The following is a 25,336-nucleotide window of genomic DNA, read 5'->3' on the forward strand; positions in this document are numbered from 1 at the left end:
TCAAATTTCATATCATCACTTTTATCTTTCTGCCTTTTCATCCTTGTTTGTCTGAACACACCCCCCACCATTCCCTGCTGCTTCCTCCACTTTCTCGCCGCCTCTCTCATCGCCTCCCCAGAGTGGTGTTTGGCAACAGTAACGGTCTGGCGGTGGTGGACTACATCCAGAAGACAGTAGTGCTGAACTTGGGAACGGTCGAGCTTTACGGCTCCAATGACCCCTACCAGAGACAGCCCCGGTCGCCAAGAAAGACACGGCAGCCTTCTGGAGGTAATGAGGGAAAAAGGGATTAGAAGGGGAGAAAAAAACAACAACTTATAACAAAACTTTTCCAAACACACACAACTGAAAAAGTTTGTTTCTATTAAAGTGAAACTACAAGACCTAACCCGCTGTTATTCCATGTCCACAGCTGACTAATCACACATCCGAGCTCAAACAGCTAAGTGGCTGCTCACCAGACTTGCAAGTCACTCTGGGATGAGCAAGACATTTTTTATTCCTTTACACCCAACAAACATAGTTATTCACTCAAGTCCTCATATTTGGTGTATATACTCACACACAGCTGTGAAAGGACTTTCAATATGTTGTATTACTGTTTGTTAATGTCCACCTACTGAAGCCAAGTCATCTGATATGACCCTGCTTATCTGTTCTTCCAGCAAGATAAAGCTGTTTTCTCTAACAGTTTGAAACACTGTACATGATTCATTATCTTAATTTTCTGCAGTTTTCTTTAGTGTCGGCATTCAACCCTTTAATCCCGCCAGTAGACAAATACTGTGTCTGACTCAGATGTTACAATTGGGGGAAATTGCACATACCACTTGTCAACTAAAATGTTATTTAAAATTCAAGTATTCACATTGCACTTCCACTGTAGGACTGGGTTAGAATGATTGAACATTATGACTTGTTTTTGCCCCTGGAGCTCACTAACAGTGATTACTCAGACTCCAGCCCCCCCACCCCCCGGCCCAGAATCCTTGAACTGATCTGTAAACCAATCCGAATGTAAGAATGGATGAAGCCGTAGCATCTTAAACAATGCTATCCTGACTTCATGAGGTTGACACACGACAGAGCAATTTTATAACGCAAAAACACACACGTCAGTGGGCTTTGGTTGACTTTCTCTTTTTGTCCATCTGCCTCTCTCTGTCTCCGTCTCTGTCCCTCTCCTTCTCATTCACACACACGCACACATACACACACACACACACACACTCACTCTCCCAGCCCATCCCTGTTACACACATCGCCACTGCAGCTCCACAGTACCGCTGATAGATAATAGGCTGCTTTCGGTATGAACACGCTGCCACCATGTGTTGGATGACGGCAGTGCACCTACGCAGACTGTGCCGCAGTGTCATGATGATGCACTGCCCATACTTAAGCAAAACTTGATGGATGAATTAGGAAGCTGGGTGTGTGTGCATGCTGAGGGCCTTCTTTTTGATATTTATGATAGTGTATGCACACACACGCACGCACAAATGCTCCCATATACACAAGCACATGTAAGTACACACAGAGCAGCTGGTATCACTGACTGGTGAGCAGTGGGCTGGCACCTGTCAGAGCTTGGCGAGTGTGAGCAGTAATCAGGCATCCAGCTGTGTTTCTCTGCCAGCAGGGACTGCTGTCTGCTTGGCTTTCTGCCTCACAGGACAATGTCACACACACATACACACACACTTACACACTCCAACACAAACGTGCAAGCAGCGAAGAGAGGAATTAGTCTTACAAATGGGTGAGGAATTATTGAAATTGTGCTCAATTATACACTTAATGTGTCAGTGGAGTACGAGGGCTGGTGTGTTGATGAGTTTACTTGAGGAATGAAGAAAACACGACAAATGGAAACTATCTATTTGTTCATAATGGTCTTGTTCGGTCTTCCAAAAACTGCTGTAATCTGAAGTTCTCTCAAACTTGGCAGTATGTAAACTGTGTGGTCTCTCCTGCAGGTTTGTGCGACATTAACGAGGGCTCAGCCACATCAGAGGACCGCTGCAAGTCTCCTACTTCAGGTAACATGTCCTTCAGCGTCAAAGATACCTTACAGTACAACACTTGTGCTCTCTAGATGCAAAATCCAAAGATGAAACCAGTCAAAAATATATTCTGTAAACCTTGGGTTTAAATGCAAGAGAAGCACTGGTTAGGGAAGAAGATTAATGTTTCAAAAAAGCCTCTACTTTTAATACGGGTTTATTGAAACTGTAGCTCATCGAACTTGAAACTGTACATTTACGGATTTTTGTTTGAACCATAAAATTGTCTGGCTGTCAATTTGCATTCTACCTCAGTCTTTAGAAATGCACTGTTTGACTTTAATACCTTTCATTTAAAGGTTTTTGAGTGTATTCCCCTATTTTTGCATGCATTCTCTTTCAGTAGAGTTCAGTAGACAGGAATACATTTATTTTAATCTCACCCAGTATCCTCGAAAACTGGGTTATAGGCTGTAAATGTATCCTCCTCTCTATGATGCTGATTCAGTGCGACAGCTAAGAACCATAAACAGAAAAAAGCTGTTAAACAAAACTTTGCAATCCGGTAGAGAAACACATTAATTTGCATTAACTAGGGTATTACTTAAACTAAAAATGCTCAAACGAAAGCGCCTTGGGTATATTCACATATTCAGAAACTGAAATATAAATAAAAGATCAACAGTTAAACATATCACTTGCAAAGTTGATGTGAATTAACTTCTGACTTGGGGTTTGAGCTAAACATTGAAACATGTCTGGGTGCACTGCGCTGAGGCTGATTCTTCATCCTTTATCATAATAAGCCACTTTTATATCAGTGCAGTTAAATAGATGAAAGCAAACAAAACAGATTATACTGATGGAAGACAGAAAAGAAAACAATTTTCATTGTCAACTTTATATCACTTACCATATTACGCGCCACCTCTAAGTGCAAATATTTATCCCTGTGATGATTGTGTTGTGAGTTTGTTGAGTTTTGCGGCTGTAAGGTGCACTGTTGCTCTGTCACTCGCCTCCCTCTTAGTCGACATCATTAGAATTTCAGCTGAAGGTGCGTGAAGAGAGGACGGCCCAGATCCATTTCATTAGTGGTAGCTTGGCATTAGCACGCTGCTGAAAATAAGGAGCTTTTTTAAAAAGGTCAGATAGAAAACAAATCTGAAAGTCTGGAGTCCTGCCACTTTTTCCAGGTATGATGGTCCCAGCCTCCGTGTCTGGTGCCACCAGACTGTGGTTTGATACATCTGTCTCCTCTGCATTATTCATTGGACGGAGAGTGATAAGGTGCCTTCCTGCAAAAAATGTCTGCCTTAAGAAGTCATTTAGTCTAGGGCTAAGTGTTTTTTTCTTCTTTCTTTCTTTTTCGGTAAGTGATAAAGTCTACCAATGGAAGAAAATAATTTAAACCTCTTCGTTTCATGCAGTTTCACCAGTTTTACCTTGAAAAAAAGCTGCAGTGTGATGAATTAAGATTCCATTAGTGCCAGAATAGTCTCACTTTATTCAAGAAATTCTTCGAATAGTTTGATTTGCATTTAAAACGGCTTTAAATGACAGTACCTCTTACAAGTGACAGTGCTAAACCACTTACAGTAATAAGACGGACAGAAGTGGTTCTTCTATGCTTTCATGTGCAAGTTAGTTCAGGTGAAACAGGAAAATTGATTTAATTAGTAGAAATGCATTAGAAATTTAGATGTCATGGACCTTTAATAGTTCTAAGAGTAAAAGAAATTAGAGCCTCCACCTAGCCTGCTTTATACAGCCAAAGTTATTTTGTCATGTAAATATCATATATATTTAGCAGGTGGTAATTTTATACCACATTATCTTAATTGAAATGAAAAGGGTGGGTTTCCTACCAAGGATAAAACACTCGTCATGGTAACAGGGGTGGCTTGTACAGAATGTAGCAACAAGCCAAAGGGTGTTTCTAACTGCACATTTACTGTACTTTACTTTCCCCCTTACACCCCTAAAGTGTTGACGTCAAACAGCAATCTACAGCAATTCTACAATGGAGGTGGTAGAGGAGGTAAGATTGGCCAAAGATTTTCATCAGAGGCTGTGTAGGCAGGACAAACATGCTCCAGATTTGTCCCCCTCTCTGTATTTTTTTTCCCTTTGTCGTAGAGAAACTGTCTCTGTCGTTCGTGTCATAGTCACCACAGTCGGAAGAAATAGAGTTAGTTGATAGAGAGCCGGATCCGCCTCTGGGTTAGCTTCTGTTCCACTGTCTTCTAGTTATCAATGTCCAGTCATAAACAACTGTAGTTTTCTCTTTTTCTTTCTTACTTAAAATGACAATGTGCTCGTATTTTGCTGCTGAGCAGAGACAGAAAACTTTACAACAAGAACTGGAAGCTCTTGGAGCAGAGGCTAACCTGGAACTAGGGTGGGACTACAGCTGTCAGTAGACCTTAGTCACCTTACAGTACACACATTGCATGCTACATGTATGTAGCACGAGTGTCCAATTGTAAATGTGCCTGCGTTTGATATCTGTCCCAATATGATTGTCCATAGTACAGTGCAGTACGATTACGTCTCAGAGCGGAGGGCACCCCATCTGTCCAACTGTGTCTTTATGTATTTGTGTGTGTTGATGCAATGGATAATTTTCTTTTTTCAATTTTTAAGTAAAATGAAGCATTTCCTGTTTAGATAAGGGATGCAGAATCCGAAGTGACGATGAATAGGTAGTGGCTGTTCTATCAGTGACAGGCATTTTCAATTTTGCTGTAACCTGTCCACACAGAGGCCAAATGAAGCATTACCTCATTTAAAAAACAGTACACACCCTATTACAACCTGATTATTCACCAGACTTGTTATACACTGACATGGAAAGATCCCTCAGTTATTTTATTGGTTTATGGAGCGTCGTGGTGTCCTGTCATTCCCATCAAAGCTCTGCCTGGCTATAGAATAAGTGAAAACACCTATGTTGGTGTCCCGAGCCTTTAGATTGTGAGGTAAAGGGATGTCAGTGTACAAACAGAGGAGTTGTACAACAGAAAGCTTTCAAGTACAAGCATCAGACAATCAAAAGACGCAAATGAAAATGAAAACAACAAAATGTATTCAGCCTGCTCTATAAGATTTTCCTGTGGGCATTTTTTATTCTGTAAGGTTGTTTTTTTTAACATACTGTATAAAGTATTTTACTCCTTTAACCTCAAGAGAGAGAAATAATATGGAATATCCTCATCCATACCCTCAGTATGAAAAGAGCAGTGATCCTCATCCGAAAACCCAGAGCCTTAAAGGAAAAATTGTGGCTTTAGAGCGGAATGGAGAAGCGGGATGAGGTGACAATGGTGGGGTTTGATAACAGATGTCGAGTTAACAACTTCACTTAGCACTGCAATATCTATTTCCATAATAACTTTGACCATCTTTTTCACTGTCTTCTTCCATCTCCTGTTCAATATTTTCTGTTTCTTGTTACCTCCTTGTTCTTGGTGCATGCTCCTGTGGCATGAGGGTCCTGAATGGCTGTGGCGTTTTCATGTATCTTTACTATTCCTCTCTTCCAGGGCATGGTGCACCCAGAGGTCACCTCCTTTGTTTTGTCTGTCACAGCATGCCTCTGTGAAACACAGGGATGTCCTTATGTGGTGTCTCCTGCGTAAAGCATTTTGGCTCTTCTAGTCAGTGAAACAATCCCCAGGCACTTGTTCCACAGCCTTTTGTCATTTTCTTTGTGTATTTAAGCTTTATGCACAATCCTATCCCAATGCTAGTTACCTAGCTTTGCATGGCATCGTGTCTTAGCTTAGACATGTGTTTGTAAAGAGGGATGTTCTCTTTTTTCCAGCAAAGATGTCACGGAAATTAAGCTTGCCTACTGAGCTAAAGCCAGACTTGGGTAAGCCCTGACTTCGTGTCTCCAAACAATCTGTATGATATTGAGTTTATCTTTCTCACTCCAACTGGACTCCATCACATTTCATTAGTCCAGTTTTATCTGGTTATTAGCCTCAAAATTGGCAAGCTGTGCAGATTTTCTTCTAAGTTTGCATGAGACAAAAGTAGCACTGATCTAATCTGAATTGAAACTCATTCAACTAAATGATATTTTTTGGAAATAAATTCAGTGTGAAATTCTCTCCAGTCCTCCCACCTTTTGACCTCGGTGGGGGTCCTGTTAGAGGTCAGTGGTGCTAAGCTAAACTTTGCACACTCCATCTCACTGTAAGGCTTTCTTTAACCTTTGCAGCTTTCTCTTTCTCTTTCTTCTCCTGTGTTCTTCATATCTTTCCTTTCTCTGTCTGATTGGTTCCCAATTAGAAAAAAAAATAAAGCCATTTTTTTCTTCAGGGGTGCACAACTTTACCATGGATGGAACATTTTGGGGCATATTAAAATGTGCAAGTGCCAACATATTTATCTCTATGCTTGTTTGAGAGTCTGAGCGCTGTTCTCCTAACCAAAGTGCCTGATACCTGGTTATTTCATACTAAAATAACTGATTGGGGATGGAACATTTAAAAATCTTGGTTCGTGGAAATGTGCAAATGTGTATTTACACTGGATTTGTTTCTATTGTACAATGTAGGAGAGTTGTGATATTGTAAATCATATTGTAAATCGGCATCAATTAGGTTTGAGCCTGTCGGCCATACGGACACCAGTCTGTGATACATTTACCAGCTGTTAAGAATCAACATTGCTCATTATTATTCAATATCCTTCAGAGATCAGTCATGAGCAAATACAGTTACACAGCTGGTATGTCTTGAGTCTGTTTTAAAAATTTCAACCCACACTCATTTGTCTTCCGAAGTGTTTTACTGTGAACTATGAGAACTCATCACTTACGATCATTTTATTCTGTAAGTACAGCACAGTGTGCACATTTGTCCTGTCTCTCTCGTACCGCCATCGCTTCCTGGCTGCTTTACCTCTCTTGTTTTCTCCTCACTGTCCTCCTGTCTGTATGCCCGCCGCGGGGTGCCAACCCATTAGACCACCGGGACAACTCCTTCAGCCGCTCTCGCTCCTCCAGTGTCACCAGCATTGACAAGGAAGCTCGAGAAGCCATCAGCTCCTTCCACTTCTGCGAAACCTTTGCCCGGAAGGGAGAAAGCACTTTGACACACTGCCTGCATGTGGGCACGACCCTGGGAACTGTGCTGGTTTTAGCACTCACATTGCCACCTGCTGGGGAGCAACGACAACTGCAGCCAGTCATCATTTCACCTACAGGTGGGTAATGGGATCATGGAAGGGAAGAAGCAATGAATTGTGGGGCAGATAACAGTTTTGTACGTAGCTGTGATAAATGGAGACTAGATGGACTAAATTGTGATTGATTTTTGGATGTTGCAATTGGGTGCAATTGAAAATATTAGAGTTTGTATCATCATTAAACTAGACCAACCAAGGTCAGAACACTGAAAAGAAATGTCCATTATTTACATCCATGCTAACATTTTCCTGGAGTCTGTTTCTTTCTGTTTTCTTCTTTAATTGCTACATTGATCATTTCTTGGTGTGTTCCTACCACTTGTTGCTAATTTGTAAAACAGCAAGACACTGAAGGACCTCATTTGGTGTTTTTTTAAGTAAAAATTATATTATCTTATTGACATATTTGATGGGTGGACCTCACTTCTTCAGTTGACAAGCATCTGAATCTCTTCATTTATAAGTTGAAAATCACAAAAAATGGAGTCAGATCATATAAGATAAAGGTAAGGTATGATAACACATTTGTACTAACAAAACCCAAAAATGCAAAGAAGGAAATTGCGAAAATGAGATTCTAGTAACAAGTCTTTTCTATCCATTCACCAGGCATGTTGGTACGGCTGAAGGGCAGCATCATGCGCATGGCTGTCCTGGACTCCACAGGGTCCCAGGTGCCTCCTGCGTTTGAGCCGTGGTTTGAGCCCAACGTCACAGCAGACGGTGAAGAAAGAGAGAAGGTCCGTAAGCGCCGGCCCGTCTCTGTGTCCCCCTCCACCTCCCAGGACCTCAACGAGAGCCAGTATGCCGTGGTGTGTTCAGAGAAACAGGCCAAAGTCATTTCCCTCCCCTCCCAGACCTGCATCTATAAACACAGCATCACAGAGACCTCCTTCATCTTACGGGCAGATGTGGTGCAGATGAGCCAAGGCGTGTGTTTGGCTTGTTTCTGTGCCAACGGCCACATCATGACCCTCAGGTGAGGAATGTGTCAGGCTGCATGAAGGGCCGGGAGGAGATAGTTGGTTATTAATAAAAATGTATCAATCAACGTCAGTTTGAATAAATCAAGTTCTTGTTTTTAGATTTAAGTAAACATGATCCACCTTCGGTCTTGAATAGTATGTTTAGCAGAGAACATCATGACTCTCTAGAGTAGTATCAAACATTTCACAACTCGAAGCCAATTGGAATAAATGTGGCATCTTGTAGGACGTAGAACATATACAGAGGCTATAGTCCTCGCTGCAGCGGTGGCTCTTTGCTGTGTCATTCCCACTCTCTCTGTCTCCCCATTTCCTGTCTCTCTCCAGCTATCCTGTCAATTAAAGCCCCCCCTCACCACAAAAAAGGAAAATTGGTAGAAATAAACACTGTCACCACAGAAGCAAGCAGAATTTACATATTATGTCCTCAATTAAACTTTTCCTTTTGCTCAAGTCGTCATCCAAAGTCAGACACAAACAAACACTCCTGTGTGCCCATGAGGGCCTGCCATTGATTACATTCATCTTTTGACCCCAGCGCTAAATTACACCATCAACGCTGCACCATTACCTTTGTTTTAAATTTCACCTCGCTGTGATGCGAGTGTAGTAATAACCAACACAGGCATGCACCTACAAAGCAGGTTGATTTTCATGCAGTTGGTGGAAGGGCATGAGTGAATAGCTATGGTATTAGCCTGTCACTCATCCTCATTAATCTTCATTTCCCTAGAGGAGAGAGACACAGACAGAGCAGCCTTCCATATGGGTGTCTGACAGAGCAAGGGTGCCCAGCTGTCTGCCTGTCTCGTTTTGTGTGCCGCGTCTGTGTTTTCCTCTAAGGAGTGCGTGACCGATGTCATTACTGTTTCAGTTGACTGATGTATTCTAAATAAGTTGTTGTGATGTTCTGTGTTTTGGATCTAAAACCACTTGAATCATTTCTGTGTCTCCTGTTCTAGTTTGCCGGGACTGAGACCGCTCATGGATGTAAACTACCTGCCTTTGACAGACATGCGGATAGCCAGGACATTTTGTTTCACCAACCTAGGTCAGGCCATGTACCTGTGCTCCCCCACTGAGGTCCAGAGGATCACTTACAGCCAGGACACCTGCGAAAACCTACAGGTCAGTCAACACTTTATATATTCATACAGCTGCAATGAAAAATGTTATAGGAAACACTTTATATGAAATACAATTGACATGATCGTGTAGAATGACTAGAGGAAATATCTTTAGGGACTGTGAGTTCAAATGTATATTTTACCTGTGTGTGGGAGTCTGTGGTGGACAACAAAACACTGAATTCATAGACACCAACAGTCAAACCGTATGTAGCAGTGTAATGTGTTGGTGTGTTGCTGTTTCAGGAGATGCTGGGTGAACTTTTTACACCAGTGGAGACACCAGAGGCACCCAACAGAGGGTTCTTCAAAGGCCTCTTTGGCGGCGGAGCACAGTCACTGGACAGAGAGGAGCTATGTATGCCAAACCTAGTCCAGATACAGTGCAGTCCCTAGTTGATGCAAAGTTTCCTTCACACACTTCTCCCTGTTTATCTTTCCTTTCACCCTTTTCATCCAGTTGGTGAGGTATCGGCTGGAAAAGCATCTCGAAGCCTGGCCCAGCACATCCCAGGCCCAGGTGGCATTGAGGGCATGAAGGGGGCGGCCTCTGGTGTGGTCGGAGACTTGGCACGTGCCCGAATAGCACTGGATGAAAGAGGCCAGAAACTGGGCGAGCTGGAGGAGAGGACAGCTGCCATGATGGCGAGCGCGGATTCCTTTTCCAAACACGCCCATGAGGTAAAAGAAAAGTTCAACATATGGAGCGAGTAGACAGTAAACCCCTTGTATGACAATAAGGCTAGCTGATCATGGTAGTGCACACGTGAATGGTAAAAGGAGACTGATGACATTTTGTAAATAGTTCACTGAGGAATAATCTTCCAAAAGCAGGTGCCACTGGATATTCATTATGTTTTTTCAAAACTATTAGTCACTAATACTATTTGCCCACTAGAGGGCAGTATATGTCTACAGAAGGTCCACAGTGCTGTGGACCTACTCTCACTTTGTATTTCATATATTTTACTGACTCATTTTATTATGTATAAAATGGTGGGTGAAAGGCTAGTTGTGATGAACATTTAATGGGATAGTTCAACATTTTGGCAAATTGGCCCATTACCACAATCCCCATAGTCATAGCAGTAGGTTCGTTACCTTTAATTGTCGGTGCAAGCTATTTTTAGAACGGCAGAGCAGATCCGCGAGCTGCTCAGAGCTACGCTAAGGAGGCTAATGGGATTTCTTGGTTTCCCTCATCAAACTCAATCAAATACACAAACTCCAAAACGCTCTCGTGGACAAGTTGTGACCTGCACATTCACCACACTATGAGACAATAACGGAATGTTATGAGACGGAGTTGTTTTCAAATACAGAGACTGCTTGCCGAAAAACTGCCCCCGACAGGAACGCGCATCAGCGGTTTTGCATGAATTTACCTTGAATTTACCTCCTTGAGGGAAACCAAGAAATCCCATGAGCCTCTGTAGTGTAGCTCTGAGCAGCTCGCAGCTTGGCTCCGCCGTTCTAAAAACATCTTACACTGACAATTTTAAGGTAACGAACCTACTCCTAAGACTATAGGGATTATGGCAATGGGTCGATTTGCCAAAATGTTGAACTCTCCCTTTAAGTCTTGAATTAATCATAAGAATGTATTGTGCACCGGTCGGGTAGGTCTTCCTTATACTTGATCTGACTCAAACATTTCCTCTGTTTTCAGATGATGCTGAAGTGCAAAGACAAAAAATGGTACCAGTTCTGATCAGTGACGGGGGAGGAGCAGAGCTCCATGGACAAGGCTTTCACCTTCCATTGGCTCATGTGGACTCATCGTGACCCACCCCCCTCCCCCTCCAAACCCGTCTATCTGTCCATTCATCCATCTCTCCAAGCCTTCTTTACTGAGACACTTGGGATTTTCTTCCCTAGCACAATGTTGAATACTGTTCTTACCTCAGTCTTAAGGTGGAACTGAGGGGTAGACAGGGGAGAAGGACAACCTCAGAGGAAGCAAATAAATGGTGTCTTTTTTTTATGTTCTCGTCTGTTTGTTTATCTCTGTTCAGCCTCTCTTCCGAGGTAGGCAGTTGGCCTACGCACCTGGAGATTCTTCATTCTCATTTGCCAAAAAAACGTCCTTTATTGTTTCCTCCACTTGGAGCCCACCGTGGGCAGTATTCAAATCCATGAACACAGCTGAAAAAAGACAAATACTTAATGAAGAAACAAAGACTACAAAAAAAATCTTTAAATGTAAAAAGAAGGGGAAAAAATCTAAATACATCATTATATATACATAAATCTAATAAATGTGCAACGCTGTATCCACTTCCGAGTGACAAGTACAAAAGAAAGGGATAACTCATGGAGGAGACAGGAGCAGGGTGGGAAGGCTGAAGGAGGCGGCGATGGGGATCCACAGGAAGCGCTGTGACCGTGACAGACGCCTCCTCTATGCAGAGAGTCACAAGGATAAAAAGCAACTTATTCTGATGTACACTGGATATCTCGTCATCTCGCTCAACCTCTAGACTCTCCTCTGTATCTTACAGACTTTCATATCGTTACCAACAGTGTGTATGTGCGTGTGTGTGTGTTAATTTCTATTTTCTTGCCATTCCTCTATTTGTTATTTGTTGGGTTTTTTGCTCCGTCTGTATTATTGGAAAATCTCTTATTTTTCTATTGTTGTGAAAGTGGATGATATTTGATTTGTTGGAAAAAAAATAATATATATGTTTTTGTGGCTTTTGTCTATCTAACAACTCAAATTAATTTCTCCTTATGAAAAGGGCTGGAATCTAAAAGGAAGGCAAGGATATAAAAGGCATACAGTATATTGTTTAGTTCTCGCTGACATGATACGAACCATTCACGTTTATTGTTTACCTGAGGATTTCAATTCTTCGCTTATCTGATGTGATATAAACTGCCTCCCTCACCCTCTAATGTCATAAGCTTCCACAGTTTGGCTTAGTCTCTGAGTGTGACTGTATGAATGCTGATTACATCAGTATTAATAGTCTAGCCAGATTTGCTGGTTTCCAAATTTTGGAGCACACAGGAGTAAAATTCCTGTATATGTGCATCCATATATGCAGGATAATAGAAACATGGATTTGTAATCCTTTAGAAGTATAGAATTTAACCTTTAGTACTGTTTTTCAGTTTATTTTTCAGTATTTTGTTGACAGTTGTCTTTATGAGAAAATTGTCTGTGTGATTCCTTTGTTTCTATTTATTTATTGAGGTGCAAGAGACAGTTGTGTTTGGTGTCAGAAACTTTCACCCTCATTAGTATCTTGTTTCTATATCCATGTTTGCAGTAAAGCTCAAATGTGGTATATCTCTCTTTCTACCAGGCTTTTAACCTTTATTTGTATATAAGTAAATAGTTTGACAATCTAAGACCAACTGGAAAGTAAATGTCAAGGTTGCTCAGGCAACGTAAGAGGAGAGAGGCCATATTTTTTCTGACGCCAAAGAGTTGCTTTAGCTTTTCCATTGCATTATCATTTGGCTCGTCACTTCATGAGTCTCGACACCACGAGTTATACAGTGATATGTATAACTCGGCGTGGCCTCACCCATGGAGTGTAGACGGGGAGTATTGTCATCGTCATCACCTTTCAGGGTTCAAGAAATGGAGCAAGTTGCAATGGAACTCAGCCATTTATAGTAATATTGTATCACAATATGTCATTAAATGTAACATTTGGACAAATGTTAAATGTTAAAAGTGGCCTAACTGTTGGATGATAAGGCTGTTTCCTTAAAACAAAACAAAAAAAACCTGGACCATTACACTACAGCTCAGACACAACAATATTTATTGTATTCATCTGTGTGTGCGTGTGTGTGAATGTGTGTTTGTATTTATGTCTGTCTGTGTGTTAGGGAGTGTTCATGTAAATTAAGTGATATGATTTAAGGGGTTATGTTTTGGTTGTTTAATAATTGGTGTTGATGTCCTAGTCTCTCACCAGTCAGCTGTCTGTGTCCAGTTGAGTGTCTGTTACACTAACTAAAGCCACCGGTGATGATAAAAAGATAACAATAGTATAGTCAGTCAGCATTAAAGGATGACCTCTGAATTCTGGTTTAATTTAACAGTCGCATGTTGAGTCTCTGCACACATGCTTCAACCCTCACTCCTTTTCCCGTCTTTGCCTTTGTCCTCTGACGTCTCTCTTCATCCTGTGAGTCTTCTGGTGACTCCATTGGTTCCACAGCTACAGATTTGGCCTTATGTGTTTAGTGAGCATCATAGTGTGGGTGTTGGTAGGTAGCTCTGTCTTTTCCCACCCATGGCGATGAAGAAGAAAAATAATAATTCAGGAAAAAATAAAGCTAGGTTATATCTAGAGGTCATCCCTGAAAACCACTCCAGTGTCTTTCCCTCCAACCCAACTGTTATATGTTTCTTGTTTCTTCTTTTTCGTTTCCAATGTTATACTTGTTTGTTTTTTTTTTGTTTTTTTTTCATTTTTGAATGATTTGTTTCTTGTCCATACACTACAGTATGCAGTATTCTTACCCAATACAATCCATACACTCAAACAACAACAAGAGGGAGTCCTGTCGATCTGCAATATGCCATCTTCTGTCCTGGATTCAACAGTTATCAGTGGGTTGCAGTATTTTTCTCATTGTAGCCAATTTTCTTGTACAGTTTTATGCAACTTTCACATGGATGTTTATGACTTTATCTGCTGCCACAAAAATTTAGAAATTCTGTAGATAGAGATTACTGTGCAATGGAAAATAAAAGTGGAAAATGTATTTTTTGTCTTAAAGCATCTTTTAATTTCATAGTTGAAGATTTGACCATGTTCACATAACTGAAATAACAAAATTTTGTTCCACTGTAGTATTTGGGATGGTACTTGGGGATATAATGGAGTACTTAGAGTAGGTATGAATACACAAAGAAAGACAGATACTGTACTGTAGGAGAGCAGCCTGAATATGGGAACATAACATGCTGTATTAGAACACACACTAGATGGCAGCAGACACATGCAGTTGCATCCACATGTGATCAGTCTGAGCAGATGAAACATGGTGTGGTCAGCAATCCTACTGCCCAGCAAGTTATCTTTAGATGATGGATATTTGACTTATTTATGGACAAAAGAGAAACTGGTCATAGAATTTGATATGAGAGAGAGATGTCGGTTTGTTCCTTTCTTTAGTTTGAGTAATACGTATTTTCTAACAGTCACTCTAGCTTGGTTTCTTAGCTGATATAGTCTACTTATACTGTATTTCTACCTTTTCTTAGAGCAACACGATCCTGTATTGATTACACTAAGTGACTTCTAAATGTGCTCTTTGGTTTCTTTGAGCTCTTGAAGGTCAACTATTTTCAGAAATAAGAGTTTTAATTCACCACTGACTGGTTCAGGACATTTTAGACTTGCAGTAGCCACAGAGAATGACAAATTACCATTAAGTGGCTCTAATCAGGATTTTTGATAAAGGTTGTATCTGCTGCTAAAAACATAGTAATTATCCAACATTGTCGAGCTTTTGCTAGTATCTTCCACTTAACAACTGCCTTACAATAGACCACTGCTATGAGGAATAGGCCCCTTGAATCAGAACTACACTCGTCCTAATTTCACATGCCCACTGAGGTCAGTGAATTCATCCGGCGGTGTATTTACAGAGACTTATGGTGTGGATCAATTACTGTTGAAAGCAGAGAGGCTTCCAGCTTGGCTGATGATTTCCTCTCGAGAGATTTACAGTCTGTGACCATACATTGTCCCTTAATGTTTCCTGACCTCATGTTGTGACTCATTCCTGGTGACTTGTAAGTAAAATTCAGTGTGAAATGACCAGTTAAGACTTGAAACCAGACAAAGCAATATATTTGAAGCTAAAATACCATTAAAAAAAAGACATCCTGGTTTCTGAACCAACAAACTCTTAAGCAAATAAAACTGGCTGCTGAGATAAAGCAGGTCACGACTGGATGGCTTGTCTGTATCTGTTTTTAGGATTGATTTAACTAAAAGCAGATACAATATAGGTCCACAAGCTGATCATCCCTGCAGGACTGCACTGTGTAAAATTGTCATCACGTCTGCTAATCCGATTTGAGGACAAATTGGACTGAGTTGTGCTTTCCTGCAGTACCAACAAATTGACAAGCAGCAGCATTATTTCTCCTTTTCTAAATACACTCTGTTGAATTACTAAAACCTTGTATTTGCAAAAATCTGCATTTAAAATCCACAATTCAATGAAAATACATTCACAAAAAAAGTAATCTTGTGCATCCATGAAATGGTTATGACTCTCTCCTCCTCTTCCATATAATGAAAAGGGGTTATGGCCTTGTGGCTCATCATCATCTCTTCTTTACATAAACAATACTATCAGATAAAGTGATGTCATAATTTTATTAGGAGGAGTGCATGTGTTTTTCATCAAAGATAAGCTTCTGTGGCTACTAAAGGTTGAAGGGTAATTTAATGGTAGAGACAGAAGAAGGGTGATTTAGTACATGATGTTGATTTGTTCAATTTGACTGAAGCCATGAAGAGAAGGTCACAGGGGAGAAATGTTTGCTGATATATATTGTTTGATCTATTGACCTTGTTAGCGCATGCATGAAAGACACACAAAGATATAGGCTTAGGCAATCCAGAGCTGAACACGCTCCTCTGCGAATGACACGTCAGTGTGACTGTTGCTGTGGTGACTGGAAACATGACTGACCTGAGCCACGTATGCGCAACTGGAATCAGTGTGACACCTGGGGGGAGAATGAGCTGGCTGTTGATGTCTGTTTTAGCTTAATTCAAACCACCCCTAAAGTCAGATGTTTTTTTGTTTTTTTTCCATCTCACTGTTTCATATTTAAGAAGAGAAACCATGAAATGAGAAATAACAGACACTGAGAGGCTTTACTATATTTTATGAAATAAAAATTGTTGCATGATGTTCATTGTTAAAGACAGCTGTATCTGACACGCTATGGTTTTGCTGGGCAAAATATAAAAAACAGGGGCATAAACTTTTCATTTTCAAACTAAAATATATTAATGTCATATTATTTGTTACTATAGAATATTATTTATTACTGATGCTGGTATTTTATTCTCTCTAGATATGTTGAGTTAAGACAAGCAGCAAAAGACTGAGTTTTGCTTTTAGAACAGATATGGGTGGGCCATTTGTTCAGTTAAATATCTCTTCATTGCATAATCTACAGACCTTTAGAAATAGCCCACACACTTAAAAAAAAAAAAAAATCTACAGTAGCTGAAATATAATAGACTTTAAATTGGGGGTTATTTGCACCACAATACATTCAACCAGACTAACAAATGCTGAACAGGCTCAGGCAGGCGACGTCACACTCACACATGACCAACTAAGGCAAGCTGCAACAAAAAAAATCCAATACACCTTTTCTTGACCTAGTTGTTGCGCTCAAACTCTGCTGTATTTCTTTTACAAGCTAGTCTACCCACCAAACGTAGCCTTTAAATAGTTCACCTGCCAGCAGTCCCATTGTGTTGCCTCTGCAAAGCTTTAATTAAGTAAGAGTGATTTGATGGAGCTTTTTTCATTGCGGACATTTTGACGTGTTGCTGCAAGAAAGGCACAGGTGTAATTAACAACATTAATTATGGCTGCATTCTATAAAGCTGAGCCAGATTCAGTGCTCAGCTAACGTGTGCGGTTGCTAACTGCAGCAGCTTCCAGGGACACTTATTGGAACCTGGCCACAGCTATCATCATTAACTAAATTAGCTACACCTGTGCTTTTCCTGCTGTGGCAATTAAGCCCAAAAAAATGTCTGCGGTGGAAAAGGTCGTTTAGTTAGGCTACTTTGTTACCCTGCAGTTGTGTGTTTTCTTTTAAGGAGCTATGTCAGTTGTTACCTAGTATCACGTTATGGCACAAACTGGAGATAGCTGAAGCTGAACCCGCTCTGCACTGAGATGTCAACATCAAGGTAGGCCAAAGCATTAGCTGCTTATGCTAACATCATGTATAGACCAGAGCGGCATTTTTATGCAAATGAGAATGACTGATGCATCCTGGGTAATTTAGGGGCAGCACCCGGCATTTTTACATTGCACTCAGTGGCTTTTTGTGTTTTGATGGAGCGTAGACTAACTAACAATCAATTTGAATGTTTTATTTTTTGTTTCTTTTGTAGCACTATGTCTCATAATTATTTTGACACCCTCTTTGAAACCCACCGTTCACGCTATCTTGAAAAATTACAATTAATTAATCTACCGGTAGCCTCCCACAGTGATCAATGACTTCACACAGTGGCCAGAAATTTCTTACCCAGACAACACGTATTTGGTCGAATCACCGGGTAGGTTTTGGCTAAGTGTTGTCTGTAAATAGCCTGTTAATAGCCAACTTTTTGTTAGTTAGTTTGTCAAGCCAGTTAGGCTGAACTTTTCAATGGAGGGATGCCGGGCACTGCCCCTAAATTACCCAGGATGCATCAGTCATTCTCATTTGCATAAAAATGCCGCTCTGGTCATGCTACTGTAGGCTATGTGAGGAGAGGGTTATGTCTTTGCTGTGTAGTTTGTGTTTCTGAGCTTTTGTGCAAGGCTTGTGCTTTCTGTTTTATTCAGCCACAATTTGCTTGTTGGCTGCTTCTGTGACACTTTGGCTGTGGTTTTGGTGGTAAATTGTCATATAGCCTACCGGTAGTCCTACAATATAGGACTAGTGCTCTCCTGGTGCCCACTGGCATAGTGGTGAAACAAAGTAGCTTGAGCCAAAGTAGTTTGGCAACATGTTTGGCTATTTGCCATTATAGAGATGTTCTCATGACTAGGCCTGTCTTAGCACATTCACATCCGTAGCCCATTCAGAAGGCTCTCCTATTGGTTTCATGGGAAAACTGAGCATGGTTATTGTCAAATATTGATATTTTCACAAGCATTTCTCGTTTAAGTTGACGTCTAATCTGCACAGGCCTTTGTATTTCAACTATTTATATCATAATTGCATCTGACTGCCAAGCTCAAGCTCTTTAAAAAAAAAAAATCTTTGTTTTTAGTTACTGACTGCATGAAGGCTGTTTTGCCTGCTGCACTTCAAGTGGTATTAGTCCCTTCACTGGTTGGCAGTGCTTTGTGGGTGTCTGACCCACAAGCAGAGGCTGCTAAATAAAGAGGACAATCTTGTCATAGTCAACAGTGTCTAACAGGGAAAAGACACATGGTGGTCTGGCAAAGTAGATAAAATGGTTCTTTAATTCAATGCTCCCTGCATGGTTGAATTGGTCTGGGATTGAGGCTTGTAATGCACTTGAGTGTATGAATGCAGGCACTCATTAATGACTGGAGGAGATAAGTGTCATAAGTGTTTTAAAATAAGATAAGATTTAATTTTATATATCTGCGTCCTGATGCAGTGGCTAAAATTGTATTTGCTGCAATACAGTGACTTTTAATGTCTCCATAATAGTTGCTTGTTGCAGTTGTTATAAAATACTGTAGGGAGGATCAAGTTTGAAAACATAATGAGTATCTTGATTTACTATGCCACTAGCCTATATGCTGAGGGCATAAGTATGACATCATGTTTGCTGTGTTTGTACAAGCAACTAAGGAGAATCATTACAGCATTAAATTATGCCTCTGGATACTGTTTCATTTCTAGTTCTGTCAGGAACAATATGCAACATACTCCTCTGTCTGATTTTAACCAATGTGCAGTTGACACTGCAAAAGCGTTGCTTGCTCTCATAATTAAGAGGCAGAACTTGAGCTTTTAGTCAAGGCTCATTTGGATACATATGTTTCTGTTTGGTTTAACTGTACCCTGTTAACATCCAACCTGCACATAACGGGGAAATGTGTGAAAGGATCATTTGCTCCAATCTGTCAAACTGAGAAACATCTGTTTTTGGAAATGAGTACAAAATAATTTGCAATAGTTTTATCTTTCTCCCTCTCTCTGTGTTCATAGGGAGAGAAAGGGTGTCTAAAACAGACATGGGTGTGGTTGAAAGTCTGACCTTATAATTTTGAAATTGCCTCAACTCAGTTTCTCGCTCCTCGGTGGAGCGAACAGAATGAGGGCTCAGTAATGGAGCTGTGACTTGTTGGCCTCTGGTCTGGTCTATGCTGCCTTCTCTGCCTTTGGAAGATATTGCTCCAATTAGACTATGAGCAAAATCAAATGCAATTCAAATGTGCAGCTATACCCATTTTACGTCGTCTGTTGGAGAGGGAATGGTCATGCATATGAAGACCGTCATGAAATGCATACATTACAAAATGGCTGCCATCCAAATCCTCAGCCTGTGCGACCAAATTCAAATTGCTGTAATGTGTGGTTTTGAAATACCACAGCACTAATAAACACAAATTGAGGTCTTGTGTGCGTGTGTGTATAATTACAAGAGGCACTGAAGTGGAGCTTAATCATTCTGGTTCTGTGAGCTGGGACTAGGGGATAGGAATGCTTGTTGTAGTCTTCCTGTCATGACTTGCCTTCTGTAAATGTTGATGTTGAATCTGGGCTATTTTTAGCACTATATAATCTTTCCTTTATCAGTGTGGTTGATCATTCCTAAATGGCTCTTTAGACTTAACTCTATGATAAAGTTGGAGTAGGATTAGTTGCTGTTTGACACCATACTAGCCTATATAAAAAGTTAAGTAATTGTGTGTTTCATTTTGACGCTGCATGATGATTAGTTGTTTTCAAACATTTGTCTTGTTGGACCCTAGCGTTCATGATGTCAAAAGTGTAGTTCATTTTGCTAAGGGAGTGAAGGCACTTAAAAAATCATGCCTGTCTTTTAGGCCCATCTGTGCAGGGATTTCATTTGTTGTCTGCAAAATCCTTGGACATTTCACTTGTCAAAATATTTAATGCTGTTTAGGGTAGAGTGGCTTAGCTTCTCCTGGAGAGGGACCATTTCAATATGCACGGCATGCCGTGTTTTAGCATAAAAGAAATGAAACTTTAATGGCTGGTTTGAAAGCAGGCACAAGGTAATTCAACTGCATCAGATAGTTGTACCATCATTAACCCGTAACTGCATTCAAGAGAGTTCGCAAAGTTTCTTTTTAATCATGTATGTAATTAATTTTTACTCCCTCCTTTTAATTATTGCTTTAATGTTGTGTTATGATTTGTTGAGGATTAGTATGAAGAGGAATACATTCTCCAGAGACCATGCAGTATGCTTTTAAAAACCTCTCTCTCCCTCTCTCTCTCCTCTCAAAAACTGATGGGCACTCAGGTAAAACACACTCGGAGGTGCATTTGCAGCCACACTGGAACATCTGGCAACCACTTCCATGTCCTGGTTACCATAACAAATTTATCAAAGACATCTAATGTGCCATAATATATATTTGATCATACCAGGGGATCTAATCTGGGTGTTACACCTCCATCAATAATTAACATTCTCAGCAAGGTGTCTGTTTATATTTCCTTTGTGGCAACTGGAGACTGTCCATATCACTTAAGTTAGCATGCATGGAAGGACATTGTTTGTTGCTGACGAGCAGCTTTTACTATACCACTGAGTACCATTTGGTGTGGGGAATGATTAAATGTTTCTTGTTTACAGAAGTGTGTAGAGTAACAAATACCCTGGTCCCCTTTCAAATAGTTGTTCAATATTCCCAGGAGACCCATAATACAAAGACTCAGTCCAAGGACTCTTGTGGGTATAATAAATACCCATGATCACTATCCAGGCCATGTATGGATACCCTGTCATAGGGTGAGATGTTATCATTTCTGTTGAGTTAGACACAGAACTCATGTATCCCAACTGTAAATGACTGTAATTTTCCAACAGGGAACAATGGAGAGTTTAAGAGCCTTTGCCTTGTGTGAGCTGCTGAAGCAGGCACCATTAATGATGATCGAATCCTGGAACATACCCATTCATCCCCAGTTTTTCACTGACTTGCCGATCCTCTGCAAGGGAGACCAATTTCTTTCAAATAGGTTAATTAACTCTTTTGGCGTCCGCCGTCCAGGTATTGGGTAATTATGGCATAATGGAGAGAACAGGTTAGCATCTATTTTTAACCATTCTTTGAGTTGTCCTTTTATCAAAATAAAGCCAATCACCAACTGGGAGGAAACCCATTCATTGTCCTAATTTGTGTGCCCAAGGATGGGCTGTTCCAAATCTGGATGGTAACTTGCTGTTTGGGCAACCTATGGTCTTTGAGGTTAGGAAAAGCTGTAATTAGTGCAGCCTTTGCGTTTCTTCAGTAGTATAACGAAAGCAATAATTTGGAGCAATATGACTTGTTCCGTCTATGTTGTGGTGACGTGCTTGTATTTCCAGAGGTGTGGTCTTGAGGTGATGGTGAGACAACCCAGGAGCTATGTTTATAATTAGCTTGACAAATTGTTTGACATGGAAAAGTTTTCCCCCACTCCTTGTTAAGTCACAAAATACAGTACAGGACTTTTAACAATCAGTGACTTTTAAAAAGCAACTTTCCATTTTAAAATGGTTTTAACACTGGTGTTATCGCCAGCTGTTACTTTGAAGTTTTGTCTCGCTGGTCCATGGATGCATTCTCCAAGACAGTAATGAAAATTGTCTGGGGACAATAAAAAAAATGCTAGTGTACACCCTGTGCTGGCTGGAGAATTAATTTAAGTTTCAGGCTCTGCAGATAAAAAATTGAGAGGCAGGCTGTGATTCAGCAGTGACCTTCTGCTTTTATAACGCACAATACAGGGGAGTTGACTAAAGCCATTTTCTGGCCGTCAGGACTTTTAGCAGTTTGAGTACAAGGCTACAGATGGGCAAAACTGAAAACTGTAGGTGTGAATAGTCAAAGCTGGTCACTGCATTTCCCATAATTGGGCAAGCGGGCTGAAACATTGGACAGAGGAGAGGATGATAGTATTTCAAGAGGTCCATGTTAATGTTAACTCTGACTTCACTTTACCTATTGTTGTACCATTTCAGTGCATTAGTGTAAGTTTTTTTGTTTTGATGCAATCAGTCTGTCTCATTTTACTACCTCAGTTGAACTTGGGCGGTAGCCTATAGTTTATACAGTAGAGTTTTTCTTTTTTTTTTCTCCCAATTGTAGTGTTGAACATAAGAGTTGGTTTATGTTCAGAGATTTTTATTTCCACTGGAGCTGCTGGCAGGTGGTTGGGGTCAACTAAAAGCATGCACAGTACAAGTGACTTGCATCCTGAAAAGAAACACTATTTTGTTAGCACTGTGGTGCTCCAGACAAAACAATGTGAGGTTTTTAGTCTCAAATTACCACTCAAGATGAACAATTCTTGTTCCAGGAGAAATGGGCAAACTGAATCAAAAGATTAAGCTGGCCGACTAGACTAACTTTGTGGTTAGTTTTCTGAACAATCGAAAATTGTTTAACAATTTCTTAAACAGACACTGGCTGATACTGTACCTCATAACATATAATCACAAGTGTTTGTGCGCAGGGGGACTTCACCCTTGACAGGCCCACAGGGTCGAAATTAAATGGCCATTAAATAACCTTCTTCTTCTTTGGCGTTGGGATTTTAAAAAGCCGAATGAACAAACTGGTACACAAACGAGGCAGATCATTTGGATCATACTGTATAAGCACCTCAAAAGACACGAACCACCAAGTACACATACTTACCTGCGTGCCCTCATTCACTTTTCCTTTGTGTCCTTTCACATCACACAAGATAATTCTTTAGTGCACTTTTTCACAACACATGGTTCAATGGAAAACAAATTAACAGTATGTGGTAATGCGTGTTATCCTACCACTTCAGACCCATGCATCTTTGGCTGAGCATATTCCCCCACTGGAATTCCAGAGATCCAGGCGCTTCATCTTGGAATTTTTCAAATGACTGCCTGGCAGCTGCTGGTGTTTCCACGGCAACTGTGTGATTGGGAAAGGGGATTTGAATGGTGGTTGTCAGCGAGGAAAATTGAGCGCTGCCACAGGGATACATTTTGCCCTGTGAGAGTTTACGTTAAAATGTGGGTCAATCATAAGCTTCTATTAAGTCTTCACCCTGGTGAAGCATATTAATTTGCATTTTGCTTGACTTGTATTCCATTAAGAGAGGTAGGCTGCTCGCTGGTTTCTGGAGCTGCAGAGCAATGTGTGATGAATATGTGACAATATGAAGCGGGGGGTAAATAAAGAACTTCTACACAGGAAATTTTGAAGAGTAAAATTTACTCAATTTGAGTAAAATTTTACTCCCAAAAAGATAGTATTTGGTCCCAGTCCAAAAAGAGTAAAATTTACTCTTGTCATAGAGTTACATTTTCAGAGTTATTTCTACTCCATCTAGAGTTCATATTTTACTCCACAAGATTAAAATTTACTCTATTTAGCATAAAGTGAGAACAACTCCAACACCATTTCACTCAATACAGAGTTGTATTTTACTCTGTACAGAGTAGTAACTGCCTCATAATAGAGATATAATTCTACTATTAATGGAGTTGTATTTTACACTGTTCAGAGTAGTAACTGCCTCATAATAGAGATATAATTCTATTAATGGAGTTGTATTTTACTCTGTTCAGAGTAGTAACTGCCTCATAAGAGAGTTCTTTTTCTACTATTAATAGAGTTGTATTTTACTCTGTACAGAGTAGTAACTGCCTCAAAATAGAGGTCAAATTCTACTATGAATAGAATTCTATTTCACTCAATAAAGAGTTGTATTTAATTTTACTCAATATTGATTTTAAAAAATGATAACTCTGGATTAAAATGTTTGAAATAAAAAAGACCAGAAATGAATATTCAACAGTGCACGACTTGTATTTTTCTTAAATGCATAACACATGAGCACCCATAATATACAGTCCATACCGTTTGGCCTTTGTAATATGACAGCATTGTATAATACATGAAAAATTCAAATGCCCTCAAAACCTGCAACAAAAATCTCCATGAATAAGACTCCATGGACAGAGTAATCAATATGAGGGAAAAAAAGTCGTTCATGGTGACAAATTCCCTATAATTCCATAATGAAAACAAATAGAATATTGCAAACAGGTATGCACATTATCACCACGCCATCAGCAGCTGCAGATAAGGCTGTAAAATATTGCAATAGCCATCAGCCCAGCCAAAACATTTAAGCCCAATTGGTGGGCCATCACACTTTGGACACAATGTGCTCTTTGAAAATCGGGTGGATTAGATAAAAAAGAGGAGAAAATATAAATAAATTAAATATGAGTTATGGGCAAAGAAATTCAGAAATCCATTGTTCATCCCCAGTGCAATAGTTACAGCTTAGCGATTCTTTTATCACAGTAAACAGTATGGAACAATAAATGAACTTGAATCATCATTGCTGTATGACATCTGCATATCAAATGCTTTGTAAAACAAAAGCTCTTTGACATCAACAACATGAGGTCCTTCTGCAGTACACACAAACTTTAAATGCATAAAAATGCTCATCCATACACACTGTACCAAGAACACATTTCAACGGGTTCCACCCTTCCCCACTTCTCTGTGAAATACTGCTTCTCTTAGTTTCAGAATTTAAGACACCAAAAGGATTTTAAATTTTTTCAAAGCACTGATCAATTTTACACTCAACCTCACTTTTGATAGGTTCCTGTAAAGATAGACACTGCTTCACAGATTCTTTTGCTTGATTATGGATATCATCAACAATCTCTTCCATTGAAGTAACCAAAGAGTTAATGATTGTTTCGCCTACACCTGCCACTTTAAGTTCAGCCACTGTTGCAGCACAGCTGTCTACAAGACTCTTATTAAGAAGGACTGGGTCAGAAGGGGCACTGTTTGATGGAAAGTCATCAACAAAACTTTCGGCTAAATCTTCAGGTTGAAGAGGGGCCTTCACCAGGATCATCACAAGGTTCATGTGCTTTTAAGATGCTTTCGAAACCCAGAAAAAGTACCAAAGAAATTTAGAACAACCAGGCTGACCACATTTCAGACGAAGTGTCTTTCCTGAACAAAGTCCATGGATCAACTTAAAGTGCTTGATTAGTGAATTGGCATTTGCCTGAGGACCTTTGCAAATAAAACAAAACATCTCTGCATCAAA

General features: G+C 40.2%; 1 protein-coding gene across 4 annotated transcripts in view; it reads left to right on the top strand.

The window, feature by feature from the left end:
- The window catches only part of stxbp5a (syntaxin binding protein 5a (tomosyn)), an 87,643-nt gene extending 76,113 nt beyond the window's left edge, over positions 1-11,530 (top strand). For 2 of the 4 annotated variants that reach the window (XM_085771664.1, XM_085771663.1), the window contains 8 exons: positions 122-273; positions 1,983-2,045; positions 6,987-7,226; positions 7,818-8,187; positions 9,157-9,322; positions 9,568-9,679; positions 9,782-10,002; positions 10,991-11,530. In XM_085771664.1, the coding sequence (XP_085627790.1) occupies positions 122-273; positions 1,983-2,045; positions 6,987-7,226; positions 7,818-8,187; positions 9,157-9,322; positions 9,568-9,679; positions 9,782-10,002; positions 10,991-11,032 (1,366 nt within the window). In that variant the 3' untranslated portion in view covers positions 11,033-11,530. Of the gene's footprint in view, positions 1-121; positions 274-1,982; positions 2,046-3,996; positions 4,051-5,835; positions 5,886-6,943; positions 7,227-7,817; positions 8,188-9,156; positions 9,323-9,567; positions 9,680-9,781; positions 10,003-10,990 lie in introns of all 4 variants that reach the window. The other 2 variants (XM_085771661.1, XM_085771662.1) reach the window with 2 other exon arrangements.
- Positions 11,531-25,336: the final 13,806 nt, after the last annotated feature.

Source organism: Trachurus japonicus, chromosome 24 (genome assembly GCF_045865225.1).
Source record: "Trachurus japonicus isolate A0001 chromosome 24, Traja_1.0".
Lineage (NCBI taxonomy): Eukaryota > Metazoa > Chordata > Actinopteri > Carangiformes > Carangidae > Trachurus > Trachurus japonicus.